Below are 19,031 nucleotides of genomic sequence, written 5' to 3'. Positions count from 1 at the left end.
TAAACAACCTCCTCTAGTAATAACTAGCTAAAAATAGAACTCCAATTATTGAAAAGTATAGAAATATAGTGAAAGGATTTTCATCTCCCATTACGGATTGATAACCAGCAAAGTGGATAGTACCACTTTTCCAGTTGTGGGATAGTTCAAACTCATCATCAAAGACCAAATCAAATGACAACTGTGGGATTTGACCAGGAGTGAGATGTCCCAACACAAGCTTCTGCTCTACTGTCTTTCCATAGATGACAATGATATCAGCTGCCTTCTTTAACTCGCCTAGACAAGCCTATAGAACAAGAGACTTATAACCACCTTGACAACAAGGCATTCAATGTAGACTCAGAATTTAAAAGAACAATGGAGACAATAAAACAAACCTGTGTAGTCAAAAGGTCTGGGCTAAAGTTCACAGAAAACATAATCAAAGAGGTAGAACACGGGCTTATTCCAAAACATTAACAAGCGACTGTACAAGTATAATCATGGTAGATACAATGTGATAATAAACTCAATACATCCAATTGTGAAAACAATAAGGAGATAACAACTAATTATTTTCCAACACCTCCAGGGTTTAAAAAGGGTTAAGCTGTACCAGGATGGAAGGATGTAGTTCGATTTCAAGGGAATACTACCATGTCTCATTGTGTACAACTAAAAATTAGAAAAAGAGGAGCCATAATAAGGTTTGAGATTATCAAACAGAAACTAAAATAAGAACTGTGTGCTGCCATAATCTAAATCCCCTATGCATAAATGCATGTTGATTATAAACCATATATAAAAGCCAATCAAAAAGATCACTAATTAATCACAGCTTGTCCCCAACTGTTTTTTTTTCTTTTCCGGTAAAGCAAATAAGATATATATAATAGAGAATGAACCAGACCTTGAGATGGCTGATTTCACTTTAACAACCTGCGTTGTTTATGCTTCAGAATAAAACTAATACTGGGATTATGGCATTTGTCCTGCAAGTCAAATTAAGCAAGAATGTTCAAGGGTAGACAGATACAATGTCAATTCATATCATTAATAATAGAATCGTAATTACTTCCAAAACATAATAGTCAGAGTAGTCATTCTCTGGGAAGAGCCCTCATAATAGTCAGAGTAGTCATATCCAAAACATAATTACTTCCACACTTCTCAAACACAAAGCAGCTCTAACAAAATTACATTCACCAAAAGTTTCCATTTTCTACTTAGTGGTCGATCAATCCTAACAAAATCATAATCACGAGTTTCCAAGAACTATGTTTATGTTCTAAGCAAAGAAAGGTCCAATTACTCACATCGTTCATAAAAAAGAGGTCTCAGAACTTCCCCTATAATCTGACCAACACTTTGAAGCGACTTCAAATCATCTTCAGCTTTCCCAAACTCCTTAGCTCCTCTCAAGTTTTCTCGCACTGCAAAACCTGAAACATGTAATTTAGACCCAAACAATCAGCTGAGGCAGAGGCCGCATAGTGGGTGAAAGACATGGGTAAAAGGAGCTGATACCAGCACAGCAGCACTGCACGAGGTAGGAGGATCCTTTTGCAAATCCTTGAGCTAGTTCAAGATGGGTTTCGATGCCATAGAAATAATGTAATCACAAACCCTGAAAGTTCAAAAAGAAAACCGAATAAAAAATTAGATCTTGAGCCTTAGAAAGACCAAAATGAAATCCACCAAGGGTAGAGCTGAGCTTCCCTATCACGAACCCAACCATTTACCGTCTTCGAGCAGAGGAGCTGATCCAAGGGTGGTGTCGTGAATTGGTGGCCAAAAATGGTGTTCTTCAATGATGGCAGAGAGAAGTGGAGGGGAAAGAGAATAGAAGGTAAGAGGAGAGGGAAGAGAGAGGCGTGTGCAGCCTGAGAGAGGAAGAAGGAGAAAAGGAAGAAATGCTAGGGTTCCCTTTCCTTTATATACTGCTCTAACATTTCACCAAATTTGGTCGAACGGAGGGAAGTGAATTTTGAAAATTTAACCAAGCCTTAAAAGCCAATTCTAGGGCGCCAGTATATTGAACCCTAAAACTCAGACAACATCAACTCAAGTACATTGTCTGAAAGAGAGTGGCACAATAGAAACCTAAAAAATGTTGTGTGAATCAGAACAATCAGACAGCATCTTTCAGCAGGCATTGACTTAAAAGATATCAGACAACAGACACCTAAAATAAAATAAAACAGTTGTGTGACTGAAAATAATCAGACAACAACAAAAATAAATTATTGTATAAATGAACCTTGGACAACATCACATAATAATTGTTGTCTGAATTGACTCATTCAAACAAAATCAAAAAAATCAACCATTGTCTGAAATGCTTTTGCACAAGAACCAAGAATTTTCTGTTGTTGGATTCGAAAACTTAGACGACAGAATATTTCTTGCTGTTGTATGATTATTTCATATGATAGTTAAAATGTTTGTTGTTGTCTGATATGTGTTGTCTGATTCCGAAATTGGTGTAGTGTCGATGCTTCCACAATTGATGCTCCCGCGTCATTCAATCGATGGATGACTCGCGTTTTGACATGTATCATCCTCGAAACTCACATAATTTTGGTGATGTACGATCCACGTGTACCTTTTATAGGACCCGTGTGCCAACTAAGCTTGATGGTCTCTGATTTTTTCTCTTGTTCGTGACATCCAAGGCATCTCTAGTATGTTTGACAAAATCTCATTCTCTCATATTCCTCGTGAAGCAAATTTTGTGGCTGATGCAATTGCTGTAACGTCCCGAACCTAAATCCACGTGTTTACTAGTCATTTGGACGGTAAACGACCTTTACTTTCACTTTTACTTTCGGTTTAGTACTTTTAGTGGCCCTAAAAGTTGACTTTTTGTTCGGGTCAAAATTTGAGAAAATGTTCTTCATGGAAGTTGTAGAAGACGTTTAACCGAGCGCGTGCATATGTGGTACGTAAAAATCGGACTTCGTATGTGAGAGTTATGACCAAAATTGTAAAGTTACTGTTCATGGTAACTTTTGATAAAAATGGAAAGTTACCCGGGTAGGTTTCCATTTCCGGAAACCACCCCAGCTCTTTCTCTCTCCTCTCCCCCCCGAGCTCTCTCTTCTCCGGTTCGGTCTCCTCCTCCCCCCCTCCGATTTCCGGCGATTCCGGCCACCACAGAGCGTGCCACCGGTCACCAGAGGAGCGCCTCCTCCCTCTGAGCACCCCAGCAGCCTTGGTTTTCCACGATTTGGCCGGAAAACCACGGATCGAAGCCTAAACCACTCCGGCTGCAGTTTGGGACTTTTGCCGATTCCCGGCGATTTCGGCCACCTCCGGTCCCCATTTCTTCGTCGAAGGTTTGGTTTTTACCACTGATCATTTCCCCTATGGTCTTGTAACGCGATTTGAAGTGTAGAGGCCGGATCGAATTAGGGTTCTTGAAATTTTCTGGGTTTGTGTTCTTGGATTGATTTCGACTGTTTCTAGTTGTTATTTGGAATTGTTGTAGTTATGAAGTTGAATCAGTGTGTTGAGAAGGTGCTACTGTCAAATTTTGGTGGCCATCAGAGATGGTGGCGGCGGCGCCGCCACTGTGGGCGGCGGTAGCGGCGGCTAGGGTAGCTTTTTAATTTCAATTTCTGGCTAGTTAAATTCTATAATTATCATAGAGCATATATGTGAAGTTTGGTGAATTTTGGAGGAGTTTGGAATTGTTTGTGAATTGTTGAAGTTTGGAGTTTTGTGGTGGAATTATGGGAAATCCGACGGTCGGATTTCCCTCGTTTTCATTATGGAATATGTAAATTGAGGAATTGGAATTGTGGAAGAGATTTGGGTTGAATTTGAGAAGTATTGGAGATAGGGATTTTCGGATTTCGTTTAAGTTCGTAATTATTTTATCGGATTACCGTTTATGAAAATATAATTGTGTACAGGGCAATGTCGCGAGCTACGGCTAGATGAAGGAACTCGTTTGCGTGGTTGCCCAATAGTACTGTGAGTGGACGTTTGTTTTAAATAAGTGATGCATGCATTTATTTTATTAAAGCATGTTCTATTTTATTAACGTATTTTCCGAGCATATAAAGTTAATTGCGAATTATCTCATGGATTTACTTTTAAATAATGATTCTCATGAAGTATTTAAGTTCTATACCGGTTGTGAGTTTTGGTTATGAAGTTGTTATGCTCGGATTCGAATTTATAAATGATGTTGATTTTCGACGAATTGATTTTCGATGTGATTTTCGAGATTTATACTGTTTATATTATCTTTATAATCGTCGATTTGAGATTTCTGAAAGATTTTCGAAATGGGATTTCGATGGAATAAATTCTTGTTTATTTATTCGATTTTTTGGCATTGGGAATGCCTCATTGACAATCTACTTATTTCTTTAGCGTGTGGGACACGCTGTTAATTTATACGACTCTTTGAGTATTTCCGGGTACGGTTGGGAATCGTACCCGTGTTGTCTTTATACGTGGGACATGGGGAAGCTTTATTGATTTATCGGTTTTTAACCACCATACCTAGGGTCGTTATATATATATTATATTACTGGCTAGCCTATTAGTACTCCTCCCTACTTACTATGTGTTCGTAGGCGAGTAGAGGAGAGCATGGGATGCTCTAGAGTGTGGGACACTCCGACCCGAGCCAATAAGGCTCCATTCTTTTGTATGGTGAAATTTCTTCCCCATATTTTATTGTTGCTTGACTAGCGGGGCTAGTCCGATTTTCACTGTATCCAGCGGGGCTGGTCTTATTTTCTTGAGAAATGAGATTTCGGTTTTACGATATAGTTTTCGAATGTGGTGACTAGCGAGACTAGTCGATTTATCGTTTTGGAATTTTTGGATTTAAAGCTAAATGTATTTTTCTAATTGTTGCATGCATCGGTTATTAAAGAGAATAAATGTGGGAAAGTATGAAATCCTTTTTCCTTTAAATTGTTTATTTTTGTCCACTCACGCTAACGTTTTTCGTCTACTTTCCCCTGGGCCTTTCGGTTTCTAATGCCCAGTTTGCAGGCGAATTAGTGGAGGTCGGGCGTACATGACATTTGAGGCATAGTTGTCACTACTTCCGCAGTGTAGGATCACTTGATCCTTTACTCCTCTGTTATATCCATGTGTATAGTAGTATTGCTCTGATACCAAATTGACAGGACCCACCCCGAATTTCACCCTGAAACCCGAGGTGGCCCTGTGGGGCCCACCTTAGGGATAACTCTACCAAAAATTCGGCAGAGTCACCTCTAAAATGGACTACCCAAAAACCTGTAAAACACACTAAACACTTCAAGCAAACCAACCTTATGCTCCTGGAGCCACCCTGCTCCCAATTACCAACAACTCCACTTTCACAAAACACAAAACTCAAAAATACAAATCCCAAGGTTATGCAGAGCAATACTACTATACACAGGGATATAACAGAGGAGTAAAGGATCAAGTGATCCTACACTGCGGAAGTAGTGACAACTATGCCTCAAATGTCATGTACGCCCGACCTCCACTAATTCGCCTGCAAACTGGGCATTAGAAACCGAAAGGCCCAGGGGAAAGTAGACGAAAAACGTTAGCGTGAGTGGACAAAAATAAACAATTTAAAGGAAAAAGGATTTCATACTTTCCCACATTTATTCTCTTTAATAACCGATGCATGCAACAATTAGAAAAATACATTTAGCTTTAAATCCAAAAATTCCAAAACGATAAATCGACTAGTCTCGCTAGTCACCACATTCGAAAACTATATCGTAAAACCGAAATCTCATTTCTCAAGAAAATAAGACCAGCCCCGCTGGATACAGTGAAAATCGGACTAGCCCCGCTAGTCAAGCAACAATAAAATATGGGGAAGAAATTTCACCATACAAAAGAATGGAGCCTTATTGGCTCGGGTCGGAGTGTCCCACACTCTAGAGCATCCCATGCTCTCCTCTACTCGCCTACGAACACATAGTAAGTAGGGAGGAGTACTAATAGGCTAGCCAGTAATATAATATATATATATAACGACCCTAGGTATGGTGGTTAAAAACCGATAAATCAATAAAGCTTCCCCATGTCCCACGTATAAAGACAACACGGGTACGATTCCCAACCGTACCCGGAAATACTCAAAGAGTCGTATAAATTAACAGCGTGTCCCACACGCTAAAGAAATAAGTAGATTGTCAATGAGGCATTCCCAATGCCAAAAAATCGAATAAATAAACAAGAATTTATTCCATCGAAATCCCATTTCGAAAATCTTTCAGAAATCTCAAATCGACGATTATAAAGATAATATAAACAGTATAAATCTCGAAAATCACATCGAAAATCAATTCGTCGAAAATCAACATCATTTATAAATTCGAATTCGAGCATAACAACTTCATAACCAAAACTCACAACCGGTATAGAACTTAAATACTTCATGAGAATCATTATTTAAAAGTAAATCCATGAGATAATTCGCAATTAACTTTATATGCTCGGAAAATACGTTAATAAAATAGAACATGCTTTAATAAAATAAATGCATGCATCACTTATTTAAAACAAACGTCCACTCACAGTACTATTGGGCAACCACGCAAACGAGTTCCTTCATCTAGCCGTAGCTCGCGACATTGCCCTGTACACAATTATATTTTCATAAACGGTAATCCGATAAAATAATTACGAACTTAAACGAAATCCGAAAATCCCTATCTCCAATACTTCTCAAATTCAACCCAAATCTCTTCCACAATTCCAATTCCTCAATTTACATATTCCATAATGAAAACGAGGGAAATCCGACCGTCGGATTTCCCATAATTCCACCACAAAACTCCAAACTTCAACAATTCACAAACAATTCCAAACTCCTCCAAAATTCACCAAACTTCACATATATGCTCTATGATAATTATAGAATTTAACTAGCCAGAAATTGAAATTAAAAAGCTACCCTAGCCGCCGCTACCGCCGCCCACAGTGGCGGCGCCGCCGCCACCATCTCCGATGGCCACCAAAATTTGACAGTAGCACCTTCTCAACACACTGATTCAACTTCATAACTACAACAATTCCAAATAACAACTAGAAACAGTCGAAATCAATCCAAGAACACAAACCCAGAAAATTTCAAGAACCCTAATTCGATCCGGCCTCTACACTTCAAATCGCGTTACAAGACCATAGGGGAAATGATCAGTGGTAAAAACCAAACCTTCGACGAAGAAATGGGGACCGGAGGTGGCCGAAATCGCCGGGAATCGGCAAAAGTCCCAAACTGCAGCCGGAGTGGTTTAGGCTTCGATCCGTGGTTTTCCGGCCAAATCGTGGAAAACCAAGGCTGCTGGGGTGCTCAGAGGGAGGAGGCGCTCCTCTGGTGACCGGTGGCACGCTCTGTGGTGGCCGGAATCGCCGGAAATCGGAGGGGGGGAGGAGGAGACCGAACCGGAGAAGAGAGAGCTCGGGGGGGAGAGGAGAGAGAAAGAGCTGGGGTGGTTTCCGGAAATGGAAACCTACCCGGGTAACTTTCCATTTTTATCAAAAGTTACCATGAACAGTAACTTTACAATTTTGGTCATAACTCTCACATACGAAGTCCGATTTTTACGTACCACATATGCACGCGCTCGGTTAAACGTCTTCTACAACTTCCATGAAGAACATTTTCTCAAATTTTGACCCGAACAAAAAGTCAACTTTTAGGGCCACTAAAAGTACTAAACCGAAAGTAAAAGTGAAAGTAAAGGTCGTTTACCGTCCAAATGACTAGTAAACACGTGGATTTAGGTTCGGGACGTTACAATTGCCTCCCTTGGACATCAATCTCCAGATGCGATTATCTGGTGAGACAAACTTCCTCTTTCGGCTTGCTTAGCTTTTAATTTAGACCAATTTCATTTTGGTGTAGTTAGAGGCTTTGTGTGTAATTTTCTTTTCCTCTTCAAAAAAAAAAAAAAAAAGGCCACAAAGTGTTCAATGAAACCTCTGCATGGCTCAAACTTGGCACTTATCTATGTCATCCATTGTTGTCTTCTACTGGCCGAGAATTTTAACGAGTCTAAAACTCTCAGAGGAAATCTTGCTTATATTTGGCTAACAATGGAAGATAGTACTGGAGAGAAAGAAACAGTTTGTGTTACAGGTGCTGGAGGTTTTGTGGCATCTCAGCTCATCAAGTTGCTGCTTTCTAAGGGATACCAAGTTTATGGCACTGTGAGAGACCCATGTAAGTAATCCCCTTTTCATTTTTACTATCTGCAATTGATTAAATATTATTTATTTTGTGCTTAATTAATCATCAAAAAACTTGATCAATTTGTTTGGTCAGTTCTAAATTCCAATAATTTTCTTTCCTTTCTCATGAAGAGACAAGGATTAAAATATCAGTTTTTACATGTCTATTAAAACTTTGAGAAAATGAGATATCAGAAATATCGGGGATGTATCAGAAATATTCTGGAAAATATATCTTTTTTGAAACAATCAATTTATTGGATTTACATATTAACATATATGAATGTCCACTTCATCTACATCCAAAAAGAGACACTAACTGGTTCCATCAAGTTTTTGAACTACAATGAGTTATTTTTTGAAACATGGCTCCATCAAGTTTGTTTTCTTTTGTTGAAATTGCTCCATCATGAATTCTCCTCACCCAGATTCATTTTGAGGAAATTTCTCCTTATCTGGATTTCACTCTTCACTTGGATTTCCCTCAAAGGGAACACTCCTCAGCCTGATTTCCTTTGAGGAGATTTCTCCTCATCCATATTCGCCTTGAAGCTAGGAGATCTCTCCTCACATAGATTTGCATTTACAAAATTACTTCTCACCTAAATTTTCCTTGAGAGGATTTCTCCTCACTAGAGGTGGCAAACGGGCCGCTACGAACGAGCCCGACACGTTTAATAGAGGCCCGACATGGCCCAAGCCCTTTAGTGGCCTGGCATGACCCAAGCACGTTAGAATAACGGGTCGGGTTGGGCTTAGGAATATTGGCCTATTGGCCCGGCTCGAGCCCCGTAATGGGTCCAGCACGGCCCGAGCACGACATATTGTGGGTCGGCCCGTTATAAACACAAAATTTCATTTTGTTTTTAAAAATATTAAAAAACTACAATGATGAGACAAAATCTCATGACAATTCCACCAAGCTATTTCATTAATATTGTCAAAATAGTGAAATAAAACATTATATCCGTGTTTTGTCATAAGCATTTTTTTAAATATTAAATATATAATTTTTAATAAAGACTAATCTCACAATAATACAACTAAGAATGACGAAAAAAATATGATACTAAATCTTCATTATATTAAAGATTAATATCACAATAATATAATAAAAATAATATATTTTGAGTTATTTTTTTCTTTCTTTCTTATAGTGGAATAAAAAAAATTATTAAAAAACTAATCTTAAAAAGCTAAGATTAAGAAAAACGCTGTAAAACTTTATTTATTTTAATTTTCTATATAGTTAAATAAAATTAATTTTTATTTACTCAAATTAAAATTTCAAAATCATGCTTTATAGTGGGTAGGCACGGGCACGGCCAGTTTATTGACCTAGCATGAGCACGGATCGGCAAGATATGGGCTCGGGCCATGGGCCGGACTGGGTATGCTATTTAAGTAAATGGCCCGGCATGGTAATAAATGGGCCAGCCTAAGCACGGCACGAAGCACGACTTGGCCTGCTTAAAATGAGCCGGGTCGTGCCGGGTCAACCCATTTGCCACCTCTACTCCTCACCCAAATTTTCCTTGAGGGGATTTATCTTCACCCAAATCTGTCTTCAGAGGTTTCACTTTGAAACATTTTTCCCAAACAATTTAATTTACCTCTTTATTAGGTCATATCATGACTAGAAACCGTTGTTAAAACTTTACACCCCCACAAAACCACCATATTCCATAATGAATGTTTATCTGTAAATAACTTTTTTTTCTTCTATTTTTTATTTTTCCATGAGATTTTACAGATATTTCTTCATTTTATAAGGATATATCCTAAATATCTTTATATATCAAGGATATTTCACGATATCGGAGAAATTTAGCAGAAATAGTGGAAGGAAAAGCTCTGCTGCTCGCCGACACTTGACAACAACCCTCCCCTCCGACGCTACTTCAATCAACAAAGCTGTTTGCTCTATCGATTTGCTCTCCACCCAACCACAGATCACGATCTACATTCACACTCGCACTCGGTCCCGCGGCCTCCACCAATCGGCGTTGAAAACCAGATCCCAGGACCCTCGATGAGGAGCCTCTCGCCGGTACTACAATGCTTAAGAGCCATCACCATGCTCTGATCAGAAACCCTAGGAACGAGCTCTGCTTGGATGAGCTAGAGAAGTTGCTTTTAAAAAATTTTCACAAGTTGGATTGATTTTTTTGTTTTGTTAATAATGATTTAATTATAACTTATTTTGTTTTTTATTTATTCAGTACCCATTGGAACTTGTGGGTTGGTGTTGTGCTCGACTGAAATCATTTCACAGAGTTTTTTGGTTGAAGAGTGGGGTTAATCAAAGAGAGAAAGAGAAGAGAGAAATCTGTAGGTGTGTGCAGCAGATAGAGAGATGTAGATGGGTAAGTTTTGTTTGAGACAAAATAGCATAGGGGCAAACTTATAATAACAAAAAAAGCTTGGCCAAACAACCAATTATATAAAGGCATATGTACTTCGATTTCTTGTAAAATTAAGAAACAAGAACCGGAACCGAACTGGAATGCAACTTGAAGAACCGAATCCAAAAAAACGTAAACTAATATGTTAGAGAACCAAACCAAATTGGTTTTTTTTTTTTTTTTCAGTCCGATTCGGTGTGATTCCATCGATTTTGTGGTTCTAGATTCTAGGCCTATCCAAAATTGACAATTGTTCATATCCTATCTCATTAGATTTACATCTCCATTGTTTAGCTTTTGATTTCAATCCTATTATTGGATTTACATAATCTGAGTTTTGTATATCATGAGTTCATTGGGTGTTGATTAATGGTTATTGCCTGTTTAATCGTTTTTTTTTATCTCTCTCTTTCATTGATAGAGGAGTAAACTTGAGTTTAAAATTGCTCAAAAAAATGAAGGAAGTCGAAATTTAGAGCTTCAAATAAAACCACCCTAAATTGGGTTATTATCATAAATGATACCTGAACTTATCTTTCATCTTATTGATGGTACTTGAACTTCAATTTTGATCATAACCAGTACCCGAACTTTTTGATTTCATTTTAAATGGTACCTATCACTAACTTTCATTAACTTTCCGTTAAAAACTGACATGTGCCTAACATGTGACTTATTTTTCAAGGATAAATATCACTTATTTTCACTTATATTGTGACCATAAAAAAAATGAGATTATCAAAAAGAAAAACTTTCAACTTCAATTAAAAATATGAATGACATGAAAAAAAATATATATGAAAGCTTCAATAAGCTTTGGGTTTTAAGTGTTTTATAGTTTGTCCAAAAAAAAAAATTGTTTTATAGTTTTATTTGAAATGTTTTATATGTATCTATAAAACAAATTAAGTTTTGATGAGATCTTGTTTTTAAATTTCTATGTCATAAGAAGGCAGAGATTCATTTTAATTTCTATTTTTAATTGAACTTCTATTTTGATTAAGATATTAATTTATCAGAATATTATTTGGAAATTTTTTTAGTAAACAAGATGATTTATATGGGTATTTCTGTCAAACTACTCTTCAATATAGGTTATGTGCTTTGCACATGTCAATTTTTTACGGAAGATTAACAGAACTTAGCGATAAGTACCATTTAAAATGAAATCGAAAAGTTCAGGTACTGGTTGTGATCAAAATTGAAGTTCAGGTATCATCGATAAAATAGAAGATAAGTTAAGGTACTATTTGTGATACTACTTATCTTTTTTGAAAACCCTCTCTGCTAGGTTTTGAGAGGGAGCCGGCCATAGCTAGGCATCTCAGTACTTGCCTCCATCTTCGATGGGGAAAAATTCTGGCCCTTCCTTTGGTGCCGCAGCCATTGAGGATGGTCCAGGCCCTCATTCCAGTTTTTTTTTTTTTGCTTTTCTCCTTGAAGTCTAGATTGGGAGCTTTCTCTCCTTCTCAATTTGTTTTGCTTCGTGATTTGAGGTTGAATTCTGTTTGGCGGCCTACTGATCTGATGATTGTTGGTGGTTGGAGGATTTGGGATCCCGAGCTTTTCACCGTTTCAACTGAGTCGGGATTGGCTCGGGTTTAGGGCTGCAAATGGACCGGGATGTAGAGAAAATGCACAGCTGCCGGAGTTGTGGGGAAGATGCTAGGCTGTCGGAGTCTTACTTCTCCGAGGGCTGTGTGGCTTCCGATGTTGATGTCGTCGACATCTCTTTATCTGGGTTGTCTATTGGTAAGGGCGTCAGGGTCCCTTGCTTGATATCACTGGATCCACGGTGCTGGAGGGTCGAAGGTATGGTGGCAGGTTGGTGCGGCTACGGCAAGATCACAAGCTCTGTTGAATTGACTGCAAGGGAAAACCCTAATTGGATTTGGGCTTTGCTATGTTTGCCAGAATTGGGGTTGGGCCCTAGTGAGCTGACTAGGACTGCAACATGTGGGCTTTTTCTGTTTTGGATCCCGGTGGATTTATTATAAAAACTTGGGATCCAGGACAATTTTTGTTTCGGTACCTAATTTTTTATTGGGATCAATGCCCGAGAGGAACTGCTGGGATTATTGATCTAAGGTTGTCAACGAGTTTACTGATGGATTCTGCTGAAATATTTTATTGTTAGTTTCTTATTAGTTTACTCCCCCCTGAACTTCACTCAATAAGTAGAGTGATATTGCGTTTAGCGATGTTTCTTTCTGACGGCCCCACAGGCAGGGGCGGAGCCAGAATTTTTTTTTTCAGGTAAGGCAAGACAATGGCAGGAGGGAAAGAGAGGAAAATTAGAGGGAAGCTATAGATTCTGGAGGCAATTATGAAGATTTTGCCCTGGTTTTGCCATGTTTTTACCCAATTTCTGGCATTTTCTTCCCCAATTCACCTTGTTTTGGCTTTATTTTGTCCAATTTCTACCATTTTCACATACCTTGCCTACACCCAATCAGTGTAAACTCAAAAACTCAGTCTAGGTAAGTGCCTAATCTGGGCTCTATGTGGCAGGGGCGGGTCACTGTGTAATATTGCTTTTTTCATATTAAATAAAAATGGCTGACCTCTTTATACTAAAAAAAAAGATACTATTTGTGATAATAATCCTTAAAAAATAATTATTAAAATCATAAAACCACAAACAACAAAAATCAGAAATTAAAAAATAGTTAACTACCCAATTTCTCCACGTACCTGATCGGCTGATCCACTGCGGTGGTTATTTCTCTTTCAAATAATAGTCTTGTTTATGTTAGTCTAGCCTGCTTAATAAATGTCTGGTCACCGGTCATGACTTCTAAACACGTCTGCTGCTGTCACCGCTTTCGCCGGCATAGATACTCCAACTGCATATATTACAAGCCACACCATTTTCTCAATTTCCGTATCATAATCTCACTTGAGACCCAAAGACAGCTCTTCCAACTAAAATGGCAGTTCAGAATGGAAGGTTCTGTGTTACAGGGGCTGGAGGCTTCGTTGGCTCCTGGGTCGTTAAGCTTCTTCTTTCCAAGAACTGCATAGTCCACGGAACCGTCAGAGAACCCAGTAATGCCATTCATAACTCAACCGCTTCTTTTCCTAATTTTCTTTGAGAAACTCTATAACATTCATTCTTTTGTTATTGTAACTGTATGTACTGTTCCATTCATCAAATTCATTCGCTTTTCATTTCCTTTATCTGCCGGGTCTCTCTGGCTTATACTGATTGAATGTTACTTATTCTGTGCTCAGTTCAAAAAATTTGTTCAATTTGTTGGGTTCCCAGATTTAAATTCCAAGTTTTGAGTAAATCTGTTGTTTTTTCGGCTGATTATTGTTTTTTTATTTTTTTTATTTGTTATTTTTATTGTGTGTACGAGCTTGTAATGGGATTAATGATTAATGTGAACATCAATAAATATCTTGATTCATTTCATTAGCGACTAGCTAACAAAGAATCATGGAAATGGCTGTATTGCGAAACTCTTGATAATAATGTATTGTGCATATAGCGGATGACAAGAACTCTCACTTGAGAAAGCTTGACAAGGCATCTGAGAACCTGAAACTTTTCAAGGCGGACTTATTGGATTATGACTCCCTTTGCTTGGCAATTGATGGATGTGTTGGAGTATTTCATGTTGCCAGTCCTGTTCCCTCCGGGAGTGTACCAAATCCTGAGGCAAGTGTGTCTCTCGTTATCCACCAATATTAGTAATTGCAATAGTTAACATGCTCAATCGAATTAATCCCAAGTTATTTCATCATTCCTGCTGTTAGTTGCATATATAAGAATGGTTATAAGCAATAATTTAGATGATTGAAGCATCAAAAGGGTGCCAACTTATCTGTAACCATTGCTGTCCCATCATTATTCAGTACTCAAAGTTCACTTGGGTTTATACAGTTTAATGTCCTAAGGTAGACTTACCTAATGATAATTTTCCCCAATATTTGGTGAATCTTTTGTGCAGGTAGAGTTAATTCAACCTGCTGTTAAGGGGACACTTAATGTACTTAAAGCATCTCTTGAAGCAGAAGTCAAGCGAGTTGTTTATGTGTCCTCTGTTGCTGCTGTGACCATGAATCCTACGTGGGCTGAAGGTCAAGTATTGGATGAGTCTTGTTGGTCAGATAAGGAATACTGCAGAAATACTGAGGTATCTGTTGACAAAATTTATATCGTAGAATGCACTTAGTCTTAATGATAGTTGCAGTTTGTGGTAGTCCATGAATTAGGACACATAAACACACAACTTTCCTTTAGAATTTAGAATCTGGTAATTCTTCTGAGAGGATAGCAAGAACACTTCTATTAGTTTTTCGTTGCTCCAAGAACTAACAAGACAATAGAAATAAGAGAGTGAAAACTGAGTTGTTTTCAGAGATAACAAAAAGCTTTTATCAATAGACTATAGATATAAAACCCTGGATCAATACGAACGGTGCTTATTGAAAGATGAATGAAATTACCCAAAAATGGGAACTTTTTTATTAACTAACCTTTATGAAATTGAATTCCACATTTTGCAGTCATATTTCTCAACTTCTTCCAAATGCAAAAGTTGTGTTACCAAAATTGTAAAATCTAATCTATTGTCAACTAAACAAGCAATTCTGTTTCAGGCCCCATGCAAACTATGTATTTGGATGTTTTCATTTAGATACAATTCAACTGCTGCAAATCTTTAACATTTGGTCCCTAGTTTTATTTAGTACCGTTTCCTTTCTTAGAATGAAGCAAGTTCATTTAGCCATAAACTATGCAGACCATCAATCCCGTTACTAGTTTACTCCAGACGTTATATTCTGTAGTTATATTTGGGACACAATTGACATTTATATAACATATGGTATGTGGTGCACTCTAAGGCAAGAAATTTACATCTGTATGTTCTTGCTTTTGCCAGAACTGGTATTGCCTTTCAAAAACCGAAGCAGAATCTGAGGCTCTGCAGTTTGCAAAAACAACCGGGTTTGATCTTGTGACTGTTTGTCCTACACTTATACTTGGCCCAATTCTGCAGTTGACTGTAAATGCAAGTACCTTGGTCCTCATCAAGCTTTTGAAGGGTACTACTTTTGCCATAATGATACTGCATTCAATACTGCTGATTCTTCATACATATAGATAAACATCTAGTTGGTAGAAAGATTATATATCCATTATAGTTTGAGCTAGTTTACATGTGTTTGTCTGTATTTTGGTTTCTATGGAGCTACATCTAGGTGTATCCCCATTCATGACCATATGTTGCTTGTATTTCTCGTAGTGTGTTTATAACTGTATATTTAAACTGCCTTCAACAATGTCCACATGCAGAAGGAAAGGAGTCACTGGAAAACAGGCCCCGGAAGATAGTTGATGTACGGGATTTTGCTGAAGCACTTCTTATGGCATATGAGAAGCCGGAGGCTGAAGGAAGATACATATGCATGTCCCACAATGTTAAGAATAGGGATCTAGTTGAGAAGCTGAGGCGCCTTTATCCGAATTACAATTATCCGAAGAAGTAAGGGTCTCCACTAATAATAGATGTTAGAATGGTGGGATTTACCTCTTCCATCAGCATGGTCTTGCAAATAAATTCCTGTGGTAATGGTTTGCTCTCTTTACTGATTTGAAAATGCAAACGTATGTTGGCAGCTTTGTTGAAGTAGGCGAAGACAGACAGTTGAGCTCAGAGAAACTGCAAAGGCTAGGTTGGAGTTACCGGTCATTGGATGATACTCTCATTGACTCTGTTGAAAGCTACCGGGAGGCTGGACTATTGGATTGATAGATCGCATAGTGTGCTTTGCCTAGCCGCATCATCAGAATCAATAACCTGGAAGAGGAAAAGTTTGGGCTGCTGCAATGGCAAATAGATTTGGTGAAACCCAAACTGTACTGTATACTTTCCCAGATTTGTATTGTACACAAGACTAGTGATTGCTACAATTATATTTCAACCTTTATGAGTGTTTATTGTATATTGTGGTTTTTTTTTTTTTTTTTTTATCGTTGAGAAAAAAAGTGCTAAAGCAATGCTCCATCCAAAATACATTTTGAGTTATAACCTAATGTCAAAATGGAGAAAACTAACCAAGGGAAGCGGGAGTATTAATGACTTCTTGTGAGATCGGACCTATTGCACAGCAATAGATATGAACTATCTATTGTATATTGAATGCATTAGTTAATGTAAATAGGCTAAATATAATTTTTCTTTCTGAATGTGTTCTACATATGTATTCAATGCTATCAAAATAGTTAAAGTGTATATGTATAAACATACATTCAGAAAAGAAAACATGAAAAGAACTTACTTGAAAGTTTAAATTACAATCTAACTTCAAAGCGGTTGGATATCAAGATTAGGCTTTCTGGTTTAACATATGTATGATAATGAACATTTATAAATATATCGTTACAGATAAGTGTATCACAAATGATACTCCCATCTTGAAAATGATATATGTTTACTTATCTATCTGTATGTGATTCATTTGAAATGTTTATTCTATATGAATTAACATTTGGGATATGCATATGATTCTAGTATATAATCAAACTGGAATATATGTCGAATGACTGATTTAAATTAATTTCATTCCGGCTATGCATTTTCCAATGAGCATTAATTAAATTGAATTACTCAATGGATATTGAATTTCAAGAAGTGGAAGGGAGACATAGAACTCAATCTAGGCATACTAGACTTTGACCATGTGTTGAGAGAGGATCCACCAGCATAACTGATTGCTATTGCATCTAAGGAGGCTAGAGACAGGTATTCACAGTGGCATAGGCACAACAGGATGGCACTGATATGTATGAAGAAGAGCATGATTGAGGTTGTTAACGTTAGAACCGAAGGCTCTAGTTAGCTTTAGAGAGAGAGAGAGTAAGAGAGAGAGAAGACAAGATGTATAGTGGTTCGTCTCCCGCCTTAACGGGAAACTACGTCCACTTGAATGTTTAACTATGTGTGTTGGGCCTTGCGGCCCAAGAGGACTACATGAGTTGTAATGGGATGGAGTTTAAGTGGGAGAAGAGGTCCCTTTTATAGGTAAGGGAACCCCTCTCATTTACATTTTCTTAGATGTGGGATGCCAAACCACTATTCTAGTCTTAGAAGGCATGTTTATGAAGGTAACTTGGCAAGGCCAGGAAGGTTGCTTCCCGGAGACGTATTGGCCGCCTCTGACCACCGTGGCGTAGCTTAAGTGTCGAGGTACGAGATGTATATCGTGGTCGGGTCCCACCATGGCTTGTGGGCCCATTAAGAGGGTGTTACTTATGCTTGTTGACGTAGTAAATCCTCCATATTAGTGGAGGTATATACAAGTCCCCGAAGTCCCCAAGTAAAAGGAGCTTCTTGGTTGGGGAGTTATACACATAATGTCATCAAGCATAAGTAACGTTCGAGGGGCGCCTAGCCCCTACAAGTCCCCGAACTCCGTAAGCAAGAAGGGACTCGTTAACCTACACAACAAAGACAAAAGCACGCATATGTAGAATGCTTGTTGTATTAAGCGACAAATGTGAGTTGCATTGATATGCGTTGGCATATACGAATGTACAAGGTTCATGATACATGTTGATGTATACATGTGAATGGCGCCGAGTATGATCGAGTATGACGTATAAACTCGAGCACGCATATGGTTGTGTGAACATATGAATTGCATATGACAAATGCATGATGCGCGCAAGAAAACGAACGAGGTCGAGTTGACGAGGTTACGCTCGGTTGGTGTAAGTTGCATGAGTGCCATGAAGGCAAGCGTTTGTAACTCATGAATGATGAATACATGAACGCTTGTGTTTGTTTGGTTTTCTCTCATATTAATGGAAAGCGAAAAGAATTCGATTTGTTGCAAAGGACAAATGGTAAAAGAATTCAATGTTCCATTAATGTGTATTATGTCGAGGGGATATGAGTGTAAAACTCGAGAATGTCAGGAAGGTGTGAGCTTAAAACTAGGGGTTGCCGGGAAGGCGTGAGCAAGAAGCTTGAGGGTGCCATGAAGACGTGAGAGTGAAAGCTCGGGAATGCCGGAAAAGCGTGATCTTGAAAGCTCGGGAATGCAGGGAAAGCGTGAACGAGAAGCTCAGGGGTGTCGGGAAGGTGTGAGCGGGAAGCTTGGGGGTGCCGGGAAGGCGTGAGCGGAAGCTCGGGGGTGCCGTGAAGGCGTGAATATGAAGATCGAAGGTGCCGCGGACGTGTGAGCATTAGAGCTCGTGAGCGGAAAGCTCGGGGGTACCGGGAAGGCGTGAGCGTGAAAGCTCGGGGATGCCGTGAAGGCGTGAGCGGAAGCTCGGGGATGCCGTGAAGGCGTGAGCGGAAGCTCGGGGATGCCGTGAAGGCGTGAATATGAAGATCGAAGGTGCCGCGGACGTGTGAGCATTAGAGCTCGTGAGCGGAAAGCTCGGGGTACCGGGAAGGCGTGAGCGTGAAAGCTCGG

At 38.7% G+C, this 19,031-nt stretch overlaps 1 protein-coding gene across 1 annotated transcript; it reads left to right on the top strand.

Moving 5' to 3' along the window:
- Positions 1 to 13,354: 13,354 nt before the first annotated feature.
- LOC112176828 (cinnamoyl-CoA reductase 1) lies at positions 13,355 to 16,553 on the top strand. The gene is made up of 6 exons (XM_024314919.2): positions 13,355 to 13,646; positions 14,093 to 14,262; positions 14,555 to 14,740; positions 15,491 to 15,653; positions 15,904 to 16,093; positions 16,228 to 16,553. Exons 1-6 carry the CDS (start codon positions 13,529 to 13,531, stop codon positions 16,358 to 16,360), a joined length of 960 nt encoding a protein of 319 aa, XP_024170687.1. The 5' UTR covers positions 13,355 to 13,528; the 3' UTR covers positions 16,361 to 16,553.
- Positions 16,554 to 19,031: the final 2,478 nt, after the last annotated feature.

Source organism: Rosa chinensis, chromosome 7, assembly GCF_002994745.2.
Source record: "Rosa chinensis cultivar Old Blush chromosome 7, RchiOBHm-V2, whole genome shotgun sequence".
Classification (NCBI taxonomy): Eukaryota; Viridiplantae; Streptophyta; class Magnoliopsida; order Rosales; family Rosaceae; genus Rosa; species Rosa chinensis.
Note: the sequence above shows the minus strand (reverse complement) of the source record. Positions and strands in the feature narration are given on the sequence as shown.

What these genes read in the sequence shown, in the direction of transcription:
- LOC112176828 (XM_024314919.2), top strand. Translation starts at nt 13,529, where the DNA reads ATGGCAGTTCAGAATGGAAGGTTCTGTGTTACAGGGGCTGGAGGCTTC. An exon ending in CGGAACCGTCAGAGAACCCA is followed by an intron (nt 13,647 to 14,092) that starts GTAATGCCATTC and finishes TTGTGCATATAG; the next exon opens with CGGATGACAAGAACTCTCAC. An exon ending in AATACTGCAGAAATACTGAG is followed by an intron (nt 14,741 to 15,490) that starts GTATCTGTTGAC and finishes TGCTTTTGCCAG; the next exon opens with AACTGGTATTGCCTTTCAAA.